The sequence below is a fragment of the Anas platyrhynchos genome, chromosome 1, assembly GCF_047663525.1.
Source record: "Anas platyrhynchos isolate ZD024472 breed Pekin duck chromosome 1, IASCAAS_PekinDuck_T2T, whole genome shotgun sequence".
Classification (NCBI taxonomy): domain Eukaryota; kingdom Metazoa; phylum Chordata; class Aves; order Anseriformes; family Anatidae; genus Anas; species Anas platyrhynchos.
In genome coordinates, this window is record NC_092587.1 from 88476870 (window position 1) to 88498500 (window position 21631).

The 21631-nt window shown below is 41.7% G+C and overlaps 1 protein-coding gene across 2 annotated transcripts; it reads left to right on the forward strand.

Moving 5' to 3' along the window:
- Nucleotides 1-3606: 3606 nt before the first annotated feature.
- Nucleotides 3607-15881, forward strand: LOC101802825 (lymphotactin). 2 transcript variants are annotated; one of them, XM_072044523.1, is made up of 4 exons: nucleotides 3607-3751; nucleotides 12297-12378; nucleotides 14864-14981; nucleotides 15648-15881. In XM_072044523.1, exons 2-4 carry the CDS (start codon nucleotides 12309-12311, stop codon nucleotides 15751-15753), a joined length of 294 nt encoding a protein of 97 aa, XP_071900624.1. In that variant the 5' UTR covers nucleotides 3607-3751; nucleotides 12297-12308; the 3' UTR covers nucleotides 15754-15881. The 2 variants fall into 2 exon arrangements, with proteins under 2 accessions (XP_071900624.1, XP_005029611.1); XM_005029554.6 differs by lacking the exon at nucleotides 3607-3751 and having other exon boundaries at nucleotides 12181-12378.
- Nucleotides 15882-21631: the final 5750 nt, after the last annotated feature.

The window sequence follows — 21631 nt, forward strand, 5'->3', positions numbered from 1 at the left end:
CCTAACTTTGCCTCCCTACTCTCTCCCAAGGTGAGCACCATATCCCTAAATACTTAAAATTCTCCGCATGGAAAAGCAAAGCCCTTCCTTGACAAAAAAAAAAAAGCCACAATTTTTTATAATCTAACCTTGTCTTATGGGCCTTCAGCTTCTGAGAGATCAGGATTGGAAAGCTGAATATAATATACTCTTAGGAGATTTGGGTATATGTATTAAGTAAAGAATACAAAGAAAGTAAAAAATACCCTCACTGGACAGGCATAGCCAACACAGGCAATATGCAGAAGGTTATAGGAAGAAATTGGACTTTCTGAGTATTTTTCTAGTGCTTTCTGAAAAAAAAAATATATATATATATACATATATATATGAACCTCTTTCTTTGCATAAAGAACAACCATGATAACAAAATCTCTTCACCAAAGCCACTATCAAACAGCAAGGATACACAAAACTTCTCCTGGAAAGAGCCTGCTGCACAACCCCATTGTGAAGGGGAGTGAGGTGTGATCTCTACACACAAGCTGAATCCCCAGCTATGAAGTGGGACAGAGCAGAGGAAATGAAGACAGAAGGCTTTTAGAAATGTTCCAAGTGGTCCTCACAAAGTCAGTAGGTCCATTTACATCACCATTTCATACTTCTGGTAGGGAATATTCTTTACTCTTTTATAACAGACTATTGCAGATTTCTGGAAAGCTTGTTTGGCTTCATCTGAATCAGCTTCTAGATGGGCTTAAACACTTTGACAAGCCAATGCATCTTATTTCTGAGCCTTCAAAAATTACCAGCGAGAAGTACTCTCAACCCTGATCAGGATTTTGAAATGCCAAAATGGATGAGAATGATTAATTTTGGACAGAGGGGTTGTTGTTAGCTTGAACCCAGCTATTTAACCCACATGGCATGGGAAGGAGAGGTCCCTATGTAACAGTTACAGCAAAAAGGGTGGAAGACCCTAAGTGGTAGCTTTTTCTTCCCTCCTCTACTTCAGTTGAGTATCTTTCTTTACTCTCCAATTCCTTTAATAATCAGGTGCAAGGGAGACAACACCATGCATTACGCATAAGATGTGACAAAACACATGCACTCCCTTACGCATAGTGCTGTTCATGTGTTCACTTGTTCACGCTGCATCTGTAGCAAGCAGGCCTGATCTCTCATCATCATATTGAGGGAAACGGAAAAAAATCCTCTGGAGCAGGTCGACCCTAGAGTGAAAAGTGCCTTAGAAGTATCTAGAAAAACAGCATAAATCACTCAGTTCATTCAGGAATACGATCATGATGTGGCTGAGCAGGAGAATGTATTATTGTTATAGAAATAACACTTGAAAGGAGATGCTCAACAGTCAGCAGCTAAAAAGAGGAGTGTTCATACTGAAACGTTGTTACATGAAATTAAGGCCTTGCAAAACCAGCCCTGGCAGTCATTTCTGTTTCTTTCTAAGAGACTGGCACTTCATCTCTGGCTAGCACGCCCTGCTGATTTTTAACCACCTCTGTTCTGCTTCACCAGCTTCAGGCCTCGCTGGGCTCCAGCTAGAGCGACCCACACGGAGCGAGCGAAGTGCAGGGAGCCTTCAAGGTACCACATCAGGATCACAAAGGCACAAAGCCTTATTGTCACCTGTTCAAACTCCAGTCCCCTTCCCTCTACCATGAAGGTACCTAAGCAAGATATGCCCAAAGTCAGCTAAAACTGGACTGCTGCAATGGCAAGCTCTGCTGAAGGGAAATGTGCTTTAGTAACTTGTCAGGCCAGGAAGGAGCAGCAGACCATCTGACCTCACCTTCCTGAGAGGCCCTTCTACCTTGCAGTGAGGTACTGGCAGGCCAGGGCAGGTCCCAGATCAGTCTCTCCAGTCCCTGGCTGGGAAGAATAAGGGGTGGTCACAGCTGACCAACACTCTTGTTTTTTCCCTCACAATACAAGCAGGCAACTCAGGTTGCCCTTGACATTCATTTTATTAGGCTGCATTTCCCCAAGGCAACTAAACCTCTAAATCTCTGACATTTCCTCCTCTTTTCTCCTCCCCCCAACACTTCTGCCCAGGGAGAGGAGGCTTAACACTTGCCTGCCAATTTCCTCTCTCTGCAATCTCTGTTCCCCCCATTCTTCACACATGCTAAACATAGGTTTAAGGCCCTGGGTCTATGACACACCTTTCAACCCTTTCTTTCCCTGAGGTAATGCTTACATCACCAAACAGAGAATAAGCAATAAGTGGACAGGTTAGCCATTAAAGACTGGCTTACTTGGACTAGATTGCAGCTACCTCCAGCCACTTCGCCCTACATTATTCCCTGAAAGCACCATGTTCCCTCCCTTTTCTTTGTACTTACCCACTGCAGGCCAAGGCGGCGAGTCCTTGGGGAGAAATGGCACAGCAAAACTGCAACACTGCACATGCTCATGTAATGAGCTACCTACATCAGGTCTGAAGGAAGGGTGTGGGGAGGAGCAGCAGCCTCCATGACCCACCTGCTGCACCTCACTCACAGGAGAAGCAAAAGGGCACTCAGGAGCCTAGAGGATTGGCAGAGCTTCGGACCTCAACCCCATCAAATTGATTTTCAGTGAGAGCTGTGCTCCCTTCATGAAGAAGATACAGAGGAATGAGATATATTTAGTTAGAGGGCACAGAAGGAGAGATCAGATGGGAGCACAAAAGTGCTTAAAGGCTGAATAACAAATCATGATTGTGAGGCTCAACCAGGTTGCTGCCAGAAGGATCAAGGTACAAATTCAGAGAGAGATGAAGATTTTGCTAATTTCCCAGCTCTGGTTCCCCATGAGGGAACTCCTGCAGTTCTGCAAGGAGCACCAGATTTGCACATCTCCTGCGGGCTCCATTGCCAAACAATAAAACCATACACACAAGTCACAGAATCACAGAAGGGTTTGGGTTGGAAGGGACCTCAAAGCCCATCCAGTTCCAACCCCCTGCCATGGGCAGGGACACCTCCCACCAGACCAGGCTGCCCAAAGCCCCATCCAGCCTGGCCTTGAACACCTCCAGCATTGGAATAGGCACAGAAAATGTATATATACACCAACTGCTTCTCTACACGATATGTGGATGAAGGAGATTTATCTGCAGAATAATTCCTCCTGATTGCATATGAAACAAGATGCTGGTAATATCACATTGTAATTGATAAATTGGATTTGCAGGTCCCCATAAAAATAAAGGAATGTGACAAAGTATAGGCAATGCAGCCCCAGCATCCCTACAGCCTGGACCAAAATATAGGCATTCTCCCCTCTCTGGTTACTCCTTTTAAAAACCATAGCTAATTGCCACTGAAAAGTGGTATTACTAACTCAAGGTGAGAGTTCAGCTTCTACTTATTTTGCAGTAGTTGTTTGCAAAAATCTCTGAGACTGTGGCTGTAAACCTTATCTTACTTCTAACTGAACAACAGAGCCTTATCCCCTGACAGAGCAGAGGCATCCAGCAAAGAGAAGTGGTGCCTGGTGGCTGTAACACCCTCTCTACAGCCCGTTTGAGGAACAGTGCACTGCCACAGCATTACTTCTCTATTCTGCCAGACCTGTTTCCCCTTTCGGAATGAGGTGTCCTAGTTATACTTTCTAATATTCTTACAACTTTTGGAGAACCTCAGGAAAGAAACACTGTGCAATAGCACTATTGCTACTCCAAATGAATCTGCTGGTCGCATGTGGTGAAAGGAGGTAAAATAGCTCAGCTCACAAGTGGACTGACGACAAGAAGAGCTGGAGCAAGGTAAGGACTGGGATAAATCGGGCAATCCTTGAGTTTTATAACTAGCTACAAACAGCTGACACTGGTCCTATCTAGTTTGGGGCTGCATCAATACCTGCTTAGTTCAGAAGTACAAATTGTTCTATCAAGCAGGGATTAGGTCATCTACTGCTACGCATGCCTGTATATTATGAAGTCCGTAGCCTTTTCATTCCACATATTAAACAAGGCCTGGGCAGCCTGCTCTAGGTGGCCCTGCTTCAGCAGAGAGATTGGACCCAATGGCCTCCAGAGATCCCTTCCAACCTCAACCATGCTGTGATTCTGTGAAAATAGCTGCTCATCTCAAACAATGGTAATATATGGGATGGAAGAAATAAGTCTCATAGGTCAATAAATAAGCTAGTGCACATGGAGCAAACTGATCATCTGAAGCTAGACCTGGCACAAGCATGTGGCCTAACTGGCCACTGGGACGTGGTTCATTTGGGGTGGGTTTGTTTATGGGAGGAAAGTGAGGGCAGTCACTGGGTTTGGTGTGCTTTGCTGGATTGTGAAAAGTGCTGCACATTGGGCCACACAGAACCACAGGAGGGGAGTGAAGTGGCCTGTGGCCATGCCAAAATCAGCTGAATTAAGTGCAAGAAATGTGACAGCCATGGGAGGGAGCTCTTAATTTACTGCTGTCATAGACACGGTGGGGTTTTCTGCAGCCCTTAGCGAGAGATAAAATTAGTTGCAAAGGAAAAGTGAAAGAGCATTTAACAGCCACAGCTTGCTCTTTGAAATTACAAAGTATAAAATGAAAGCTAATCTGGGGGGCGACAGGGAGGAATTTTCCCATCTTGCCTCCCACATTGCATCACTCACTGCAGTGAGCTCAGGTGAATAATATAGACTGGTGCACTTGTCTAACGCAGGCTTTCATACTCATAGTGATGCCGAGGGGAAAAACCCAGAGAACGACTAAACCCCAAGGATTCTTTCAGAAAGTTCTGAGCGGAACATTGTCAAGAGTAGGTGTCTGCTGCAGGCCCGTGCGAGCTGAGTTCTTTTTTCCTCACCCCTGTCATTTAAGCCTTCATTTGCACCATGACCCTCCCATTGATACTGGCTCACTGTGCAAATGGCTAAGGGAAGATAGAAGCCAAATGAAAGGAAAGCACTTCTCAGTCTGTATCAGTGTAAAGGTACAACTGCATAAGCACCAAGTCTCCTTTTGTAGAAGATGATGGTAAGTGCTATGAGCAGTTTTAAGAAATGTTTTAACACTTCGTAGAACAGGATGTGGCCCAAAATTGTCAGATTATAGTAACCAGCATGAAGAAAGGCAATGCACCTCACCAGTAGTGTGGTTAGAAAGTGTGGCAGTTCTTCATCTGAGAGATTAAGCAAAAAAGTACCTTTTATAATGGCTATGCCTGTTATCATTCTTTTGATATTTGAAGGAAAAAAAAATCCTCATTAAAAAGAAATCCCCTGAATTTCTCTTGCAAAAATGCTGCAGTGGTCCCTTCCTTCCTTCTTCTCCCCTTTGCTTTATATGTTTTTATTTTTTTCCTCTTCTCTTCCTCTCCTGGAAGCCGTAACTGCAAATTAAAATCTAGTAAGTTTGTTAAATTCTGTCATAGGACCTCATGAAAGTTTTGCTATTAAAAACACTTATAACTTTTTTTTTTTTAAACAAAAAAAAATTGCCTATGTGAGGAAAAACAGAAGAAATAAATCCCAGGGATTCCCTTTTACAAAGTTCAGAGAAGGTAACCTTTTCAAAAAATAATTCTGCAGTATTCATCTGCCTTCCCTTTATTTTTAATTCACTGACCACTTTCAACTGAAGTTAGAAGAAAGAAATCCCTACAAGCTTTGCAGAAGAGTAGTCTCTGAAGAGAGAGAAAGATTCAACACGGCACCTGCACCGCGGGGAAACATCAGGAGGCTAAGGGCACACACTGCTTGGCAGGAGGCCAGTCAGCACACACGAACTGGACAGCCACAGGACAGCAGAGAGCACATAGGGTTCTCTTCGGCTGGTGAAAACACATGCCAAGGAGTTAGAATAATTCTTTGGTGGAAACAAGAGGAGTTAGCAGATAAGGGATCGAAAGTTGAATCTAAGCATCCTGGTTCTGCTTATTGTTTTTCTGTCAGGAACCTGACACTTTGTTTGTGATGCTCTTTTTATATAGCCCTCAACACCAAACGCTCAAATAGTTACAAACTGCAAAAATTATTCCCCGACAACGATAAGAAAAACCCCATATTCTTGTAAATAATACAATACACACAACAGATGAGATTGAGACATATAACTATTACTGATCTGTGTTTTTATATCTCTTCTCCCCAACACTCTTAGTTCTTCAACATATTCTCTGTGGTGACCATCATGGAGCAAAGGAATTTGAGCTCGTAGCAATTGGCCAAGTGGCTCTTTCCAGAGTGTGAGATACAGTAGAGGAAACCATTCCCACTGAGAAAACATAAGAATTTGAGTTTCTTTAGTTTTCTGAGGAAAGCTCAGGTTTACCCAGAAGCAAGATATTGGTTCAGATTTATCCCCAGTGTCCACAGACATAGATACCTGTGGTCAGACAAGCATATTTATTTTTCACTCAAAAGCTTTGACTCTTCTCCTGAAGACTTACAGAGTAAGACATGGTTCCCACACCCTTGATCCTACAGATAAGGCACACATGGGAAAAAAAATGCTAATCAAGATCTCCATTGTCTGTTTTACTTGAGAACTGAGGAAGAGAAAGAAGAAGGAAAAAAAAAAAAAAAAAAAAAAAAGGAAGAAAAAACTAGTACGATTCTATAAAGGTATTTAAATATGGTACATGCTGAAACAGGAGTCACAGTCACCTTTACAGTTCTCTGCAGATACAGCCTTGCATGGTGTTCAGTTAGCTTGCTGGTATGGATCTCACGAAGAACTGTAACATACAAGATCAACTCAGGTTACAAAGCTGGGGATCAGAGACTTCCTCTTGGAAACCCTTGGGTGACTGTAAAACTGCTCATTTATAAACATGCTGAAATAAATGAAAGACTTATTCTGTATAGAAGCATGCATTTAGCTGACTTAAAAACAGGAGCAAACCAGGATGTGATTGCATTCAGCTGCCTTCATAGGTTTGGTTCAAGGTCCCTTTCAAACCAAATCATTCTCAGTCTAATTTTACATATCTGAACGCTTCAAATTGGATGCCTGAGGGAAAGATTTTGTAACAACTTCTTATTTAAGAGCACACACTACATCAGGAGAGGAACGTGTTAGCAGGAGTAAGGAAAAGCTGGCAACATAGTACTGGAAACAGATGGCCTACAAGCTAAAACTCTAATATGATTAAGAGAAAGTATTGTTAATATGGTTACATTTCAAAAGGAAGAGTTCTGCCAAAAGCAGCACAAAACAGACTAGTTATTAAAGATGTGATTTAACTGATCAAATTTGTTCAGAAGTCACTGCCTCTGAGCTGTGACCACTGAGCACGTGTTTATTTCCACGTTTCAGTATGAATGAAAAAGACTGAACACAGATTCCTATTTCCAGGTGAGGGGCAGGAGCTACCAAAGTGGGTCACTGTTTTCAGTGGGTCTTTATTATACACCTAATTTGGGCTGTTTAGCAGAGATTAATCCTGATGTGAGTTTAAGAGTAAATACTTCAACTTGTGATAAACTATGGAGCAAGACCTAACAAACCTGGTGGAAGGCACAACATAGATTTGAAACCAATTTCAATAAGAAAGTGAAACTAAGTGCCAGAATTGCCTATGAAATCAGCATAAAATCTGAGACCAAAAGTGATGAAAAAGAAAGGAAAGAAGGGGGGAGGAGTGAAATCATGTGGAAATCACAACTGGATGTCACTTGTCAGTAATTTTTTTAACCAGTTCTCCAACTGTTAATAAACAACACATCACCAAAATATATTAGGGTCAGATTCATCACACATAACGTACTTGCTTACTGCATTCAGCATTAGATGTGTGTATATTGAATCTTCAGTTAACAGAAACACATCTCCTGATGCTAGTATCTCCCACCCTAAAAACAGAAGGTTGAGATACATACATGTATGTTCCTGAAAGAGGGTATTTTTCTGTACAGACTGTAGGTTGGTTGGTCAAGAGTAAATGAGCTGAATAAGAACTAAAACTGGAGCAAAAATTTGTAATCAGCTTCAGGCCTGAAGAAGGAAAGATGGAGAGAGAGAATACACAAATGAATTTCAGGCAGCAGCTCAACAGATACAAAATGCCACAACTGCTGTGGTCACCATGCACGTGCTGAAGCACAGTAGCTGATGATGTATCCTGGAATACATGAGGCAAGTAACCTGGAAGAGTTAAAATAACCTTCACGTTCAAAGGGCTGCAGAATATTCACTAAAGACGCTCATTTCTAGGAGTGTGTAATTTACTTATTTGTAAAGACCTTAGCCCATCTCTTTGAAAGCTAACTACAGTATGAGAAGATGCAATACTTCAGACTCTTTACCCTGGTGAGGAAATTCTCCTATCAGGCCCAACATGCTGCTGTGCATATTCTTTTTCCTTCAGCAGGTTTGCTGACATGAAACAGGGTACGTACAATAATTATTGCAGTTTAAATGACCTGACCTTGTTAAAAATTAAGAAATTAAAAAATTCATCAGATGGTTAGGAGCTGTACTAGCAGAACAGGCTCTGACTTTGCCTCCTGCTGTGCATGATAACTCACATGCCCGTTTCACCACTCTACACCCTATTGCTTTATTTGTGAAATGGAGGCAGGCTGGTCCAAACAAACAGGGGCTGAAGTGCTTAGAAGAGCCCTCGAGCATCTCAAGCAGGGGTTTGCTGTTGCTCTCCTGGGGCTGTTTAATCTTTATGGTTGCAACTGCTGGCAAAGCAGGCATGGTCAGTGAATATTTTACAGCCAGTAGTCTTTGGAAGAGGGTCTAGAGTTTACGTCTCCCTTCTTCCACATGACAGTCTAACCCAGCTGTACGGTGTCTTCTTCATATCAGTTAATATTTACTAACTTGTTTTTTTCAAAATATGCATCATTTCAGACTGAAGTCAGACAGTATCTTACAACCCTGAGCCCAAAATATGTTATTGTGAAGGAGATGAAGGCCGTGGAGGTCAAGTATCTTCAGGCAGAGGGAAAGTTTCAAACTGGCTGTCCATCATCCTGAACAAGTGCTTTCGCTTAAACAGAGCGAGAGAGAGAGACAGCAGAGAGCAGTGCTCCCACTACCTCGTGTCCTGCCAGCTGCACTCCAGAAGAGCAGCTTGAGCAATGCTCCAGGAAAGGCCTCAGGGCTGCAGATCCCAGTGAGAAGCAAGGTTGTTCCCACAACACCAAATCCCATCTCTTCCATATTTCTTACTGGGTGCTTCCTAATACTTTGGGCACAGATGTATGTGACTGGTTCTCTCCTCTCATTGTATAGGAAGCCTGGGAGTCAAGCTCAAAGCCTTTAGTTTTTTTTTGTAGTTCAGTAGGCTTCCAATGTTAGGTACTGACACACCTACACATCCATACCTGCCCTATCCACTGTACATACCTGCTCCCTGTAGGCACAGAGGGCACGTGTTAACCAAGGTATGGCAGAGAAGGGCAGTTGTCATGGCACGCAAAGCAGCAGACCTGTAGATGAGAGCCTGGGAAGCATCATGGTCCAGTTAATCATCTTTATCCACAATTCAGACTATACAGTCAAGTAACTACAAAATCATACTATCCATTTCAACTGTGGCTTTACCACACGCTGCAAATGATCAGTTCACTCCAGCACACTTCCAAAACATACTACGATGAGTGAACCACAAAAGAGTCAGCCAAGTGGCAGACAAAAGGCAGCTTCACAGAAGAACAGCCTTAGAGACCACAGCAAATGAGAACTATGAAGATGGGAAAAACTTGCCACAAGGCCATTTTTCCACCCTGCATCAAGAACAGTGAAAAACTGAAGAAGCAACAGGCTTTCTAACACCATCTCAGGGATCAAGCAACAAACTGCAGGAGATTCTGTGAGAAGGACTGACTTTTTCTGAGTTGGTTCATGCTCAATGCAGCTGGTGGACCCTTTTACTCAAAGCTGTGGGCACAGTATCAGTGACTAAACACGCATGCACCGTATCACTGAGGAGAAGTGGGGAAGCATCTCCTGCCCTAACAGGGAGAAAATTTCTTTCATCAACAACAGGGCTGCTATCTTACATCCCAAAGCTGCCACATACCAACAAGTTGGAATACCTCATTCAAAGATTTATTTCAGGCAGTGTTCAGCAATGCTTGGACAAAGACGTAACATTAAATTTCCCAGTAGCACTGCTAAGGTCAGTACAACTACTCCCCTGTGTGGCATTACACATGGACTTTAGGTGCTTTGGGTTGAAGCTTTGGCTTCAAAACTTTGGGTCTAGTTTTCTATTTTAGTGCAACTTATGTTGGCATTACAAGTGGATTTAACAGCCATTCAAACAAAGCAGCAACTACCTTACGCCTGCTTACAGTCTACTTTTCCCCTACTCTTCTGCAGATTGCATGCCTTACATAAGATGAAAGAATCAAACCACAAGGAACAGGTCACATGCAGATATGTACAAGTAAACCAAGTAGCATGTTCTCTAACAGTAAGAGCTACGGACTATTACTGGGGTTACAGATCACCCACTACAGCCTAGGAGCCAGTCTGAGCTCAGTTCTTAGCTCCATCAAATTTTCCTGAGCACTTGCTGGGAAGTGCTCCATCAAATTTTCCTGAGCACTTGCTCTGGGAATTTCTGCATGCTGTACTTTCCTGTATAAAACAATTCATATTGATGTTATAAAAAATTCTGAAATCTGGAAATAACCTGCTGAGATGAGGCCTGGAAGTCAGAGCAGATTCCCATTTGCTTCATGCGTTGCACTGACAGCTACTCTATACGGCTGCCTTACTAGCTCATGCACAGACAGCTTAGTGCTCACGAACCTGCTTTGGCAGGGGGGTTGGACCCGATGATCTTTCGAGGTCCCTTCCAACCCCTACAGTTCTGTGATTCTGTGATATTCATTCATACAAGGCCCAGCTGGGTCTCTGTAGGCCTAGCAAAGCAGGGCTTTTTCTACTGGGCATGAGGGGATTTTTGTCCTGAGAGGCTCCAGACAATGATGCCAGCTCAGGTGCTGCTAAATATGTTCACTGGAGTTCCACAACTTGCTTGGGAAATATTTGTTGGTGCAAAACCCAAAACCACTGTCATGTAACAACACTATCCAGTAACCCCAGGCCAGTCCAGTACCCTCCCTTTTTTGTACTAGAGAGACCACAGCATAACACATATAAATAAAATGAACCTCTTACCTTTGAAGCCACAGTATTTTAGTTACATACGACTAGCAGAAGGGCTAGTGGATCTGGCTCTATAAATAAAAGGATGTTCCCCTCTCCCAGCACATTAGTGGTACCAGCTTTGGCAATAAATCACAGAGAAAACAGAAGTTTTGACAAGTTCTACCACACATAGGAAATGGGACTGATAGCCCTCCAAAGCTTTTGGGGAGATCATTTTCTGTGTGTATGTGGTGGTGGTGGTTTTGTGTGTTTTCAAGCACATATTTTTATGGATAACACAAAGTCAAATGAGAACCTCTTTGGTGTAGGAGATATTTGAATTAATTTTGTACATCTGTAGGCAACTTCCAAAAAAACAGACATTAAGTATTGGGAAAAAAAAAGAAAAATAATAAATAAATAAATAAATAAATAAATCACAGCTTTTCTTTTCCCCACAATTGAAGATAACTACATACTAGATCTAATTGCTCTCGGAGATTCTAGTTTATATCATTTTGATTTGTTTCAGGTGAAAGTTAAATGTTTGACATGATCAGGACTCTTTTGGGTGTGGAATCTCCATTCACAGAGATATTCCAAAGCCCTCTAGGACATGGTCCTGGGCAACTGGCTGTTGGAGACCCTGCCTAAGCAGGGGAGGTTGGAGCAGATGACCTCCAGAGGTCCCTTCCAGCCTCAGCCATTCTGTGATTCTGTGAAAGCTACGTAAGTTGCACATTCAAGTGACCAACAATCTATAGCTACTATGGAAAACGCCACTTTTGTCCTGTTTCCATCATCCATTAGCTCACAACTCCCCTTTCAAGTGGTCCGTTGGTCAAAGAGGTAACTCTGAATGCTATTCTCTACCTCTGTGGTGGGACTCGGCAGCAGCTCTGTAACTCGAGGTGTGAAAGGACAGGAACACTTATTAAAGGTTTCCACTACAGAACAAGAGCTCTCACTTTTTGCAGCTTGAAATAAACCTAACTTGCAACAAAGAAGCAAGTGCAACCACAGCATGGTTTGAGCAGGAAAAGCCTCACAGGGGGGCTAGTAAAGAATGGGTGGGGAGAAGGAGGTGGTTCTGTCACCAGAAAAAGCACTGCCACTCAATTTTTTCCACTGACAGTCAACCCCACCATGACGCCCCAATAAGCGAGCACAAGAACTGACCACTGAGTGACAGTATATAAGCTCTGTGAAAGGGGGCTCACGATAACCACTTTCTTCTCTGCCTTGACAAAGAAGCCACCAGCAATGAAGCTCCATACTGCAGCTATCCTGGTCATCTTCTGGCTTGGTGTCTTCACCATGCACACAGCAAAAGGTAAGTTTACAGCCTAAGAGGAAGACAGGAATTGCTCCACGCTGTACTAGTGGGCTGTCCCATTCAGGCAGGATTCATTCTCAGAGCTGATTCATAAGGTAACACTTGCAAGAAACCAAGATTAGAACTACAAGAGAGGCAGCTATAGCATGAGGGAATTTATGGGAGATCTCATCTGATGTCTTACCAATTAGTGCTTGGCTTCTGCCTTAACACAAGGAGAATTTCTATGCCTTAGTACTCTCACAGGGGTTTTGTGCCTTATTATCTCTCAAAACTGTTAAAGCTTGAAGATGCGACATCTTTTAATCTCACTGCTGCTATATGCATTAATAACATTTTCATACATTATTTCTTGAAATAGCTTCAGATTTATTCTTTTCCTTTAAATAGGCATACTACTTTTCTTTTTTTTTAATGTCCTTCTGAAACCATAAAGCCTTTACCAACTGAACATCCCCAGCTATTATAAGTTCTTCCTGCTCTGTACCGCATATTACCTACGCGCTTGTTTCTAGACAAATATTTTGGATATAGACAGGCAAACTAAGAACAAAAAGTGTAAAGGAAAGCAAGGGATCTATACAAGGTTTTCTCTCTTCTCCTGATTTCATACAATTTAATATCTTGTTTAAGAACATTAATGAGCACTGAAATGAACCATGTTTGTTAGCCACGTTTCTAGAGGGGTTGTATTATAGTGACGTTTATGACTTTCGGATTAAGCCACGCACATCTTGTAGAAGACCTACATGTAGAACATCCACACAAACGCAGACACTTACAGTCAGCTTTATGCAAACAAGCTGATAAAAATCACGGAGAACACTCATATGCAAGCCATACGCAAACCCACAAAAACATGCAGATATAAACACCCAGAAAAGGCATCTTCACAAAACCGCACCAAAACCAAATTAAGACCTGCTAAGCATTCACAAGATTATGTAGCTACATGCTGAGTACTTTGCCTTAGTGCCCCTAGAGCTGGATCATGCTATGTTCTCATAGATTGACTAGTGCGACTGCTGTCCATCTCAGCAACATGTGCCTTAGTACCACAGGCTGGCAGTTTGTACAGCCATGCTCCAGAATGCCTGATTTGTCATAAGTATTACCCAAGTCTGAAACATTACGCTGGGATGGTGTGCAAGGGATAGAAAAAGGATTAGAAGGAGGAATGACAAAGGATAGGAGAAGAATGGGAAAAAAGGGTAGTTATAGGTGCAGATTTTGTGCCAGGGAAAACTTTGGTCTTGTTCTCAGGTTTACAGAACCTCTGCTGGTATTCCTTGTGTGCATTTCCTGGAAATGGCTTAGTAGAAAAGAAATCCCATTTTCTGGGATACTAAGAACTGTTTGACTATCTTTGAACTCTTTAACATCGCATTTTGAAAAGACAGTTTTGAGCGATGCAGTACTTACACTGAGTCTCAAGAAAATATATTGTATCGCACATGACTAATACGAGTTCAGAAGAGATACTCCTTCAGGCAATGAAAATCCCAAGAATTAGCAGCTCTGCCAGTACCCATGCACTGGCCATGCCACAGCTTCTCCAGAGGCTGAAGCGCATTTACTTCAGCTATCGCAACTGCTTCAAACAAAGAAAAACTCTCAGATAATGAGATTACGTGAAGCAGGTTTTATACTTAGCAAATTGTACCTGAACAGCTCTTGGACTACAAGGCACTTTCTCTATAAATTCCTCTAAAATAAACCTCAGAATACAGCAGCATTCTGTTTGTCCTCATCGCGCCTTTCCAAACCTATCTTTGAAGGGTGGGGGAAAACCAGAAATTATCAAGCAAAGGCTTCCAGTAATATATACATACACTCCATCTCACTTTAATGAGCTGCCATTTTTCATTATTACTATGCAACATGACAGTTGCACAAAGAATTCTATATTGATGCTGCCTCCTTATTAATTTCCATTGCCTTTCCTTGAAACATTATTAAATGATGGAGAAAATATAGGATTAGGTAGCACTCCACCACCCATAAAATTCAACTTGTAGCAAGAGTAAGCAAATCCTAAGCATTCTGCCAGTTAAATCTATATTTCAAGTAGTTTTGTTGTTGTTGTTGTTGGGGTTTTTTAGGCTAGTTTTGGATGCCCGATATGAGACAAGTAGCTTTGCCTTCCTTCCCTTCTTGCGGAAAGTAGGGGCAATTATATTGATCCACAGTTAGATAACATTTTGAAATCTATCTAGTAAAGGTGCGTTACTCCATATGGGCACTTATATGCAGACGATACAGACCTAATCATGATGATATCAATAAAACTTCAAAGATAGTCTCACAAACACACCTTGAGCTCTTTTGTATAATTAGTATTCTGGCTGCACATCTCATGAGACACCCCAGTTCTAACCATAGCTGGAAATCATCTGGAATTTGTAATTTAAATGTAGTTTTTATGGTTAAATGTGAATATAGTACTGACCACCTTTGTCTCCGTCTACTTTTCCCCTTGCAGGAAGCATTGGAAGTCAACCAATGCGCAAATTTTCTTGTGTGACTCTATCTACACAGAAACTGGACATCAGACAGCTTGTCAACTATGAAAAGCAACAAGTTCCCTTAAATGCTGTCATGTAAGTATTTGGTGCGGTGTCCACTTTCAGACTTATCTATGCAACCAAGCTACCATCAAAAGGGAAATGGCATCAGAAGACACTTCAAAGCCCAACTTGCTAAATCAGGCTAGTTCAGATCACCCTTCCAGTTCCTGCATGAAACAGTAAATCAGCAACTGAGGAGGTGAGGGAGACAAAAGGGAGATCCTGAAGAGCCTGAACAACATGTTGCTCATGAGTGCTGGTAGAAGTTTCACTAAACAGCTACATCTTTCTGCCCAGAAAGTTGAAGAAATCTCAGTGAGGGGGTAGGGTAAAGCCAGAAGCCCAGTACACTGAGCCAAGGGGAAAGATCATATGAAAGAGTTTGCGTTAACTATGACTTCTGCTAGGAGACGTTTGGTCTCTTGATCTCACAAGCACATGCTTTTTAATCAAATCTGGGACCTGCTCCTTTTTCTTAATTGAATATCACCATATATGCATATATGCTACATACATACCTATGCCACAGATACGGAACTGATGTTACTAAGCACTTACTAAGCACCAAGTAACTACTACAAACTCAAGCATGTGATATGGTTTTACCATACAGATCCTCATGCTCTGCATAAAAGTAGAACTTTGAGCCTGGCTTTGTAGACCAGAATTTAATGTCTGTCTGACTTTTTCTTCCTGCAGGTTTATCACAGCAAAAGGTATCAAGATCTGTGTACACCCTGATCAGAAATGGGTACAAGTTGCTATGAAGAGAATAGACCAAAAACGTACCGCCAAGAAAAAATAATCCTGTCCCAGGCAAGCATCTAAGACCAACAGAATGGAATCATCATCAGTGCTGCACAGACCAGGGATGAAAGCCTTAATATCTGCTTGTAGTCCTTGTTGGCAATAAATTCTCTGAACATGAACTCATCAGAATCTATTTATCACTGGCTGAATATCTGCTGACTTAATTTTATAGCTGGACTCTGTTACACTGTTTATTTTCTGAAATGCTTGTTAATATTTATTTACAACTGAATGTAGGTATCTTCTCATCCTTGCTGACCTGACCCATATAGTATTTAAGGGCGAACGGCAGATTGTTTCACATGCTATAGAATAGCTTACCTCTCAGAGAGATGGATAAGTACAGACTTCTGTGATGACGGAGGTCAATGTTCTGCATTGAGTGCTGGGTTTCAAGAGGTTCTGTATAATTGTATGGTTACTCATACCTATATAAACTGTAAGAAAGATAATCTTATGCTTCAGGCTATTGCCTGATCAGTGCAGTATTTAAGAAGGGGGTCTTCGGCCTTCTATTTTTATATGTTGTATTGCACTATTAGCTTTGACTTTACTCTCAGGCCCATGTGAGGTATGGATACGCTCACCAAGGGCTAACCTGGGGTAATTCAGGGTAACTTTAAGAAAGCAACCCTATTCAGACTTGTACTTTGGAAGACTTGTCCTACTCACTGACTTCTGTGAAGTTGCTTTCACCTTCATTTGGGACAGAATTGAAAAAAAAAAAAAAAAAAAGATATTTTGAAGATACTGTATTTTGTTTTTCCCCTTTGTTTTTCGTTGAATAAGCAAGAACGAACCATAGCTGAAGTCTTTACTCCACAAACTCATACTTCGTTCCCTCAGGCAGGGAATTCACATATGTAAATGTCTCTTATATTCTCAAATTTTATCAGTTCTACTAATAGTAAGTTTTGGATTTTAATAAAGCTACCATGAGCCTGGAACCAAATGGTACATGTCTGCTTGTACATAACACAGATGAAGACTACTGAAACAGGTACTAACATGACAGCACAAATCTGAGACCTTTTGGGCAAACCAGCTAGAGCTGACATTACTTCCAACTCACGACTCAGAGTGTCATCAAACAATCAGATGCTGGGCTGAAATACACCATATCCAACGGTAAAACCCCTCAGTTCAGACAATCCTTCTTCAAAAGTTTAGGTATTGTCAGTCACCCTAGAGATGTGTGAAGCCTGTCACATTATCAGAAGTAGATACAGAAGAGCTCTTGATAAAGAGAGACAACTCCTGGTGTTTGGGGAACTTGAGGGGTGGAGGAGAAGTATAGGCACAGGTACTTCAGGAATAAACCTCCTCTTGTACTACCCACATGTATGTAGCCGGCATTATCTAAAACGTGGGCTTTTCGTTACAAATAACATCTTGGTGATGCATGTGAAATTATAACACTTCCAAACTAGCCTACAGAAATAAAATCATATTCCTCTAAAAGCCAGTCTTTACAGTTCCCTGTCCTGGTCAAATCTGGAGGCCAGATTTGTCTCTCAGGACTCAGGTTCTATCGTGGCTTAGTCTTGCATAGGGAAACTCATTTAGTTTTCACTACCCAAGAGAGAAGTTTTAAAGCAGTGCTACTGCCCAGGCACAGAAGAGAAGGATGGCTGTATATGTTACACTACAAGCCAAGACACAGTGAGCCTCCATAATGTGGAGCAACACCTTCTTGCTGAAATTGTCAACAGCTACACTAGAAAAAAATAGATGTTACAACAACCTTGCTAAAAAGAGTTCCAAAGGTAGAAGGAATCACTAAGGTGTTTCTGGAATATGACAATTTACAAATCACTGTTCATTCATTTTAACTGAAGAGCCCAGACCTTATGTTACAGACAACAGAAACAATTCTCTTCCTTTCAGCATCGCCAGAATACTAGCAGGCTACAAAAACAGGTTACCTATAAAAGCATTTCTATGGTAATTTATCTCAGAAGTATACTATCAATTCCCATTGATCCTAGAATCATTAAGGTTGGAAAAGCCCTCCAAGATCATGTTGTCCAACCATTCTCTTTCCACCACTGTCACCCACTAAACCATGTCCCTAAGCACCACGTCCAACCTTTCCTTAAACAACCCCAGGGATCAAATTCATCCTGTACCAGAACTTACTAAAAAGTTGCTTTTGGCAAGCAGGGCATTCAAGCCTTTGCTCATACTCAGTAGTACCTTATCCTGGAATTAATCTTGCTGAAGTGAATAGGCATTTTTTAAATTAGTGGAATCACAACCTGAGGATATATTAATTAAACATAGCAGTTAATATTTTATACCTGCTCATCATTATCACAGTACATAAAGTGATTAATAATAGTTTCTAAGAATGAATCATCCTACTTCATTATTGTATCTTGCTTGTTATATGTTGTAAGATCTGTAATGATCCTTCTGCCCTTCTTGCAAGTTTATTATGGGTGGCCAGTACATATACCACATCTCTTCCTACTCAGCCATTAAACCTCAGGGACTTCCCCAACCTTCCTTGCTCATTCCTTACCCCAGTCCTTTGCACAGTCCCAGCTGTCTGCTATTTTTGTCATCTCTTGCTGTGTATAACCTAGAGGCTTATATGTAATAGTACTGCTCCTGCCTAGCACTTTTCCCTGAGGCTCTCAAACTGCTTTAAAAAGAATGGAAAATATTATTGAAACCTCCTTTACACACACACACACTAAAGGCAAGTGCAAAATGAAGAACTAGAGTGCTGCTGCTGTGTTGTAGGCAAGTAACCCTACAACAGTCTTAGCCTCCATAACATCCTTGGGAAACATTTCACTTAGAAAACAGAAGGCTCCAGGGTATGTTTGAAGGTCTGGCTCTGTGGTTGCACTGATGTCCTCCTTGCACCTGGCTGCCCACCCATTTCTTCTCCAAATGAAGAAAGGAACAGGGGGCTCAAGGTGACTGCTTCCCTTCCCACTTCATCTATTGTGAGACTGCAGCCTGTAATACAAACATTAATTTTCTTTGACTCGTTTTGTATGATCTGTGGTTCCTGTTGCCAGAAAGGACTCTCCAAATGTACACAGCAGACCAATGGGCAACAATATTTGAAAAAAGTCAACCATCTCTCTTCTGCCATACAGTTTCTGAAGGGGCTGAAGGGATGTGTTGCTACGGACCTTTAGCACAGGAAAAAGCAGAGAGCACAGCAGACAAACCCTCAACTACTGTAAACATTCATAGTTTCACTATATTTAGAGACAGACAGGACACACTATCCCTTTGTGCACAGCAGCTTTTTGCATAAGAAGTTTACTTCCTGGGCAACAAATTATGTAACTGCAGCTGTACTATTTTCACTGTTTATAAATAAGGAACTAGAAAGTTAGATTTACAGCTTTTGTTGAAACCATTATTGACCATTAACTCAATCCCAACCCCCCAGTGATGAGCTGGGATATTCCTTGATTTCTACATGCCTCCTGCCTCCCACCATTTGTGGATTACTTTACACTGGAGATTTTCATTAATCAATCATATTTTAAAAGCTTGCTCAAGACCCTACATGGGAAGAAGAAAATGGAAGAGGACTGGGTACCTCTGTACAAATACTAATGCATCGGTGATGCTATTTTGTCAAATATTGTTCCATGGCATGAAAAGTAAGGCATGTTAATTCAGCAAATACAAATACTTTCCTTCTCTCACCACTGCAGAGTAATGCACTGGGAAAGCTAAACCTTGTATTTTAAATAGCAAAAGAATTAGTTGCTTAACCCACGTTACTGGGGTTTGCTGCCAAAGACACTGATTCAAATTTTATGGCAAGCCAGTACAGTAGAAGGTAAGGGGAAAGGTATAGAAATAACGTAAGAAGAGTGGCTTGGATTTGTTACAGAGAAAAGTGGTGTGAGGTAGCCGCATTAAGCCTTTATTAAGTTTAAACGGCTCACTTGCTCCCTTATTACCTTTGTTGTGTATCACGTGTGCTAGAGCAAGTCTTTAATCACCTTGGGGCAACAGAGGCCTAAAAGATGTGCCATAAACCTGGAGGCCCTAAGCTATGCTCCCACTAGCAAATCTCTAGGAATCAACAAATGGAAAACATCTGAAATCACTGTAATGCAAATGGTCATCAGTAATTCAGAATCATAGTTTCAGCTGAGCATTTGATTTGCATGCAGGGATAAGACCGGTAGTGCTATGATGAGCAACATCACTGGTGCACGCTTGAGTAAGCCCATCTGCTCTCTAGGCATGTCTAAGGCTCTTGCAGCAATACTTGACCTTTCCTGAGGGCACTCTTCTGATTCCTTTACTGCCTGCTTCGATGACTGTGCACTTACCGAGAGCTATTGATGCCTGCTGTTTCCCATCCCATCCAATCCAGCCACCCATGCCCTCAACTTGTACTTTGGTTTAGGACATCTGAGAACAAGGGAACAAACCTGCCAGGAGAACAGCTACAGAGGCTGTACAGAAATTTTCAACAGCATTCTGTTGTCATATCGTGGCTTACCTTTCCTCTGTTTCATTTGAGAGTTAAAGGCAGCAGAGAGAGAGGAAATAGCACAACAAAGAGCTAACACCCAAGCAGCAAATAAAACCTATTTCTCCTTATCCTTCTTACCTTCTGGTCTAGAAAACATTTAAAAAAAAAAAAAAAAAAAAAAAAAGAACCAGCATGATCGCACTAACAAAAAAAAATAGTGTTTCCACATTCATACAATCTCCCTATGCACTTCTACACTCCAAACGGGAAAGGAAGTACTGGCAACTCACTCTTCTGCTATTAATTTCACCATAGTTAAAAAGAGAATACATCAGCCCATATAAGATCCATCTACAACATAACCAGAGCAAAACATGGGCACACTTTCCAGCACCTGATCTCCAGGAATTTTGAGAAGCCTGTTTTATGGAACAGTAAACAACTTCCCTAACACAAGTATGGGGAAGCCATTTAAATGAACCTCCTAACTTCAAGAGCTTTATTTAAGACATTTCCAGAGCATGTGCTCTGGTTGAAGTTCTGCTTATTTCCTCCACTCTGCTCCTTCAGAGAGAGCAAAGAAAACGGTTGCACAGCAGGCCCTGTCCTAGTGAAGTTTTGTGTTTCCTCTGTCAGGCTGTGTCTTCGAATAAGAGATTTCAGACCAAATTATCACATGTTCGTAGCGCAAAGAAGAGGCTGGACATGTCACAAGAAAAAGACTCCAAGATACAAGTACTTGTCCTTATTTGTTCATTTTTGTGCAGTGGCTTTCACTTGATTTGGGCTGATTGTTTTATATCATATTGAACATTTCTTGCATTAAGCCCTTAAAAACTGAAAAGAGAAAAGACCACAAAAGCTATTTACCTTTTAGTCTCACAATACTTGAGATAGATCTGAGAACTTTCTCCTTGTCTCTGGTTTTCTGAACCTTTTAGTTTTACACTGAGGTTACAGTTTCCGCACAAGGTGAAAAAAAAATTTATTGTAAGAACAAGGACTTGAAGCCTCCCTGAGACTGGTGATGAAGTGAGTGACAGCAAGATCGCATATACTTGTAGGCAATCATTTGTATGTGCATACATGTGAATATACTTGCAGGACGAGGCTACCGCAGGCTTCCCAGTGGGAAAAAATACCGGTATCTTTCCCAACACCTGCTGCCTGATGTCCACCTTGGTGCCAGCTCCTACATGCCTGCTGCTCTCAGATCATTAGAGAATTTCCCTACTCTGTGTTGTTTCCCCAGGGGGACCAACATTACCTTACAAAAATCCTCAAGTGACCTGTGTTGCTCAGTGCCTCTCTGTGCAGTGTATTAAGGAAATGACTCTTACTATGGCCACAACCTGACTCCAGGGTAAGCCTAACACTATCAGTAAATACTCACTTACCAGGAACTGCCCCA

What these genes read in the sequence shown, in the direction of transcription:
- LOC101802825 (XM_072044523.1), top strand. Translation starts at nt 12,309, where the DNA reads ATGAAGCTCCATACTGCAGCTATCCTGGTCATCTTCTGGCTTGGTGTC. An exon ending in CACCATGCACACAGCAAAAG is followed by an intron (nt 12,379 to 14,863) that starts GTAAGTTTACAG and finishes TTCCCCTTGCAG; the next exon opens with GAAGCATTGGAAGTCAACCA. An exon ending in GTTCCCTTAAATGCTGTCAT is followed by an intron (nt 14,982 to 15,647) that starts GTAAGTATTTGG and finishes TTCTTCCTGCAG; the next exon opens with GTTTATCACAGCAAAAGGTA.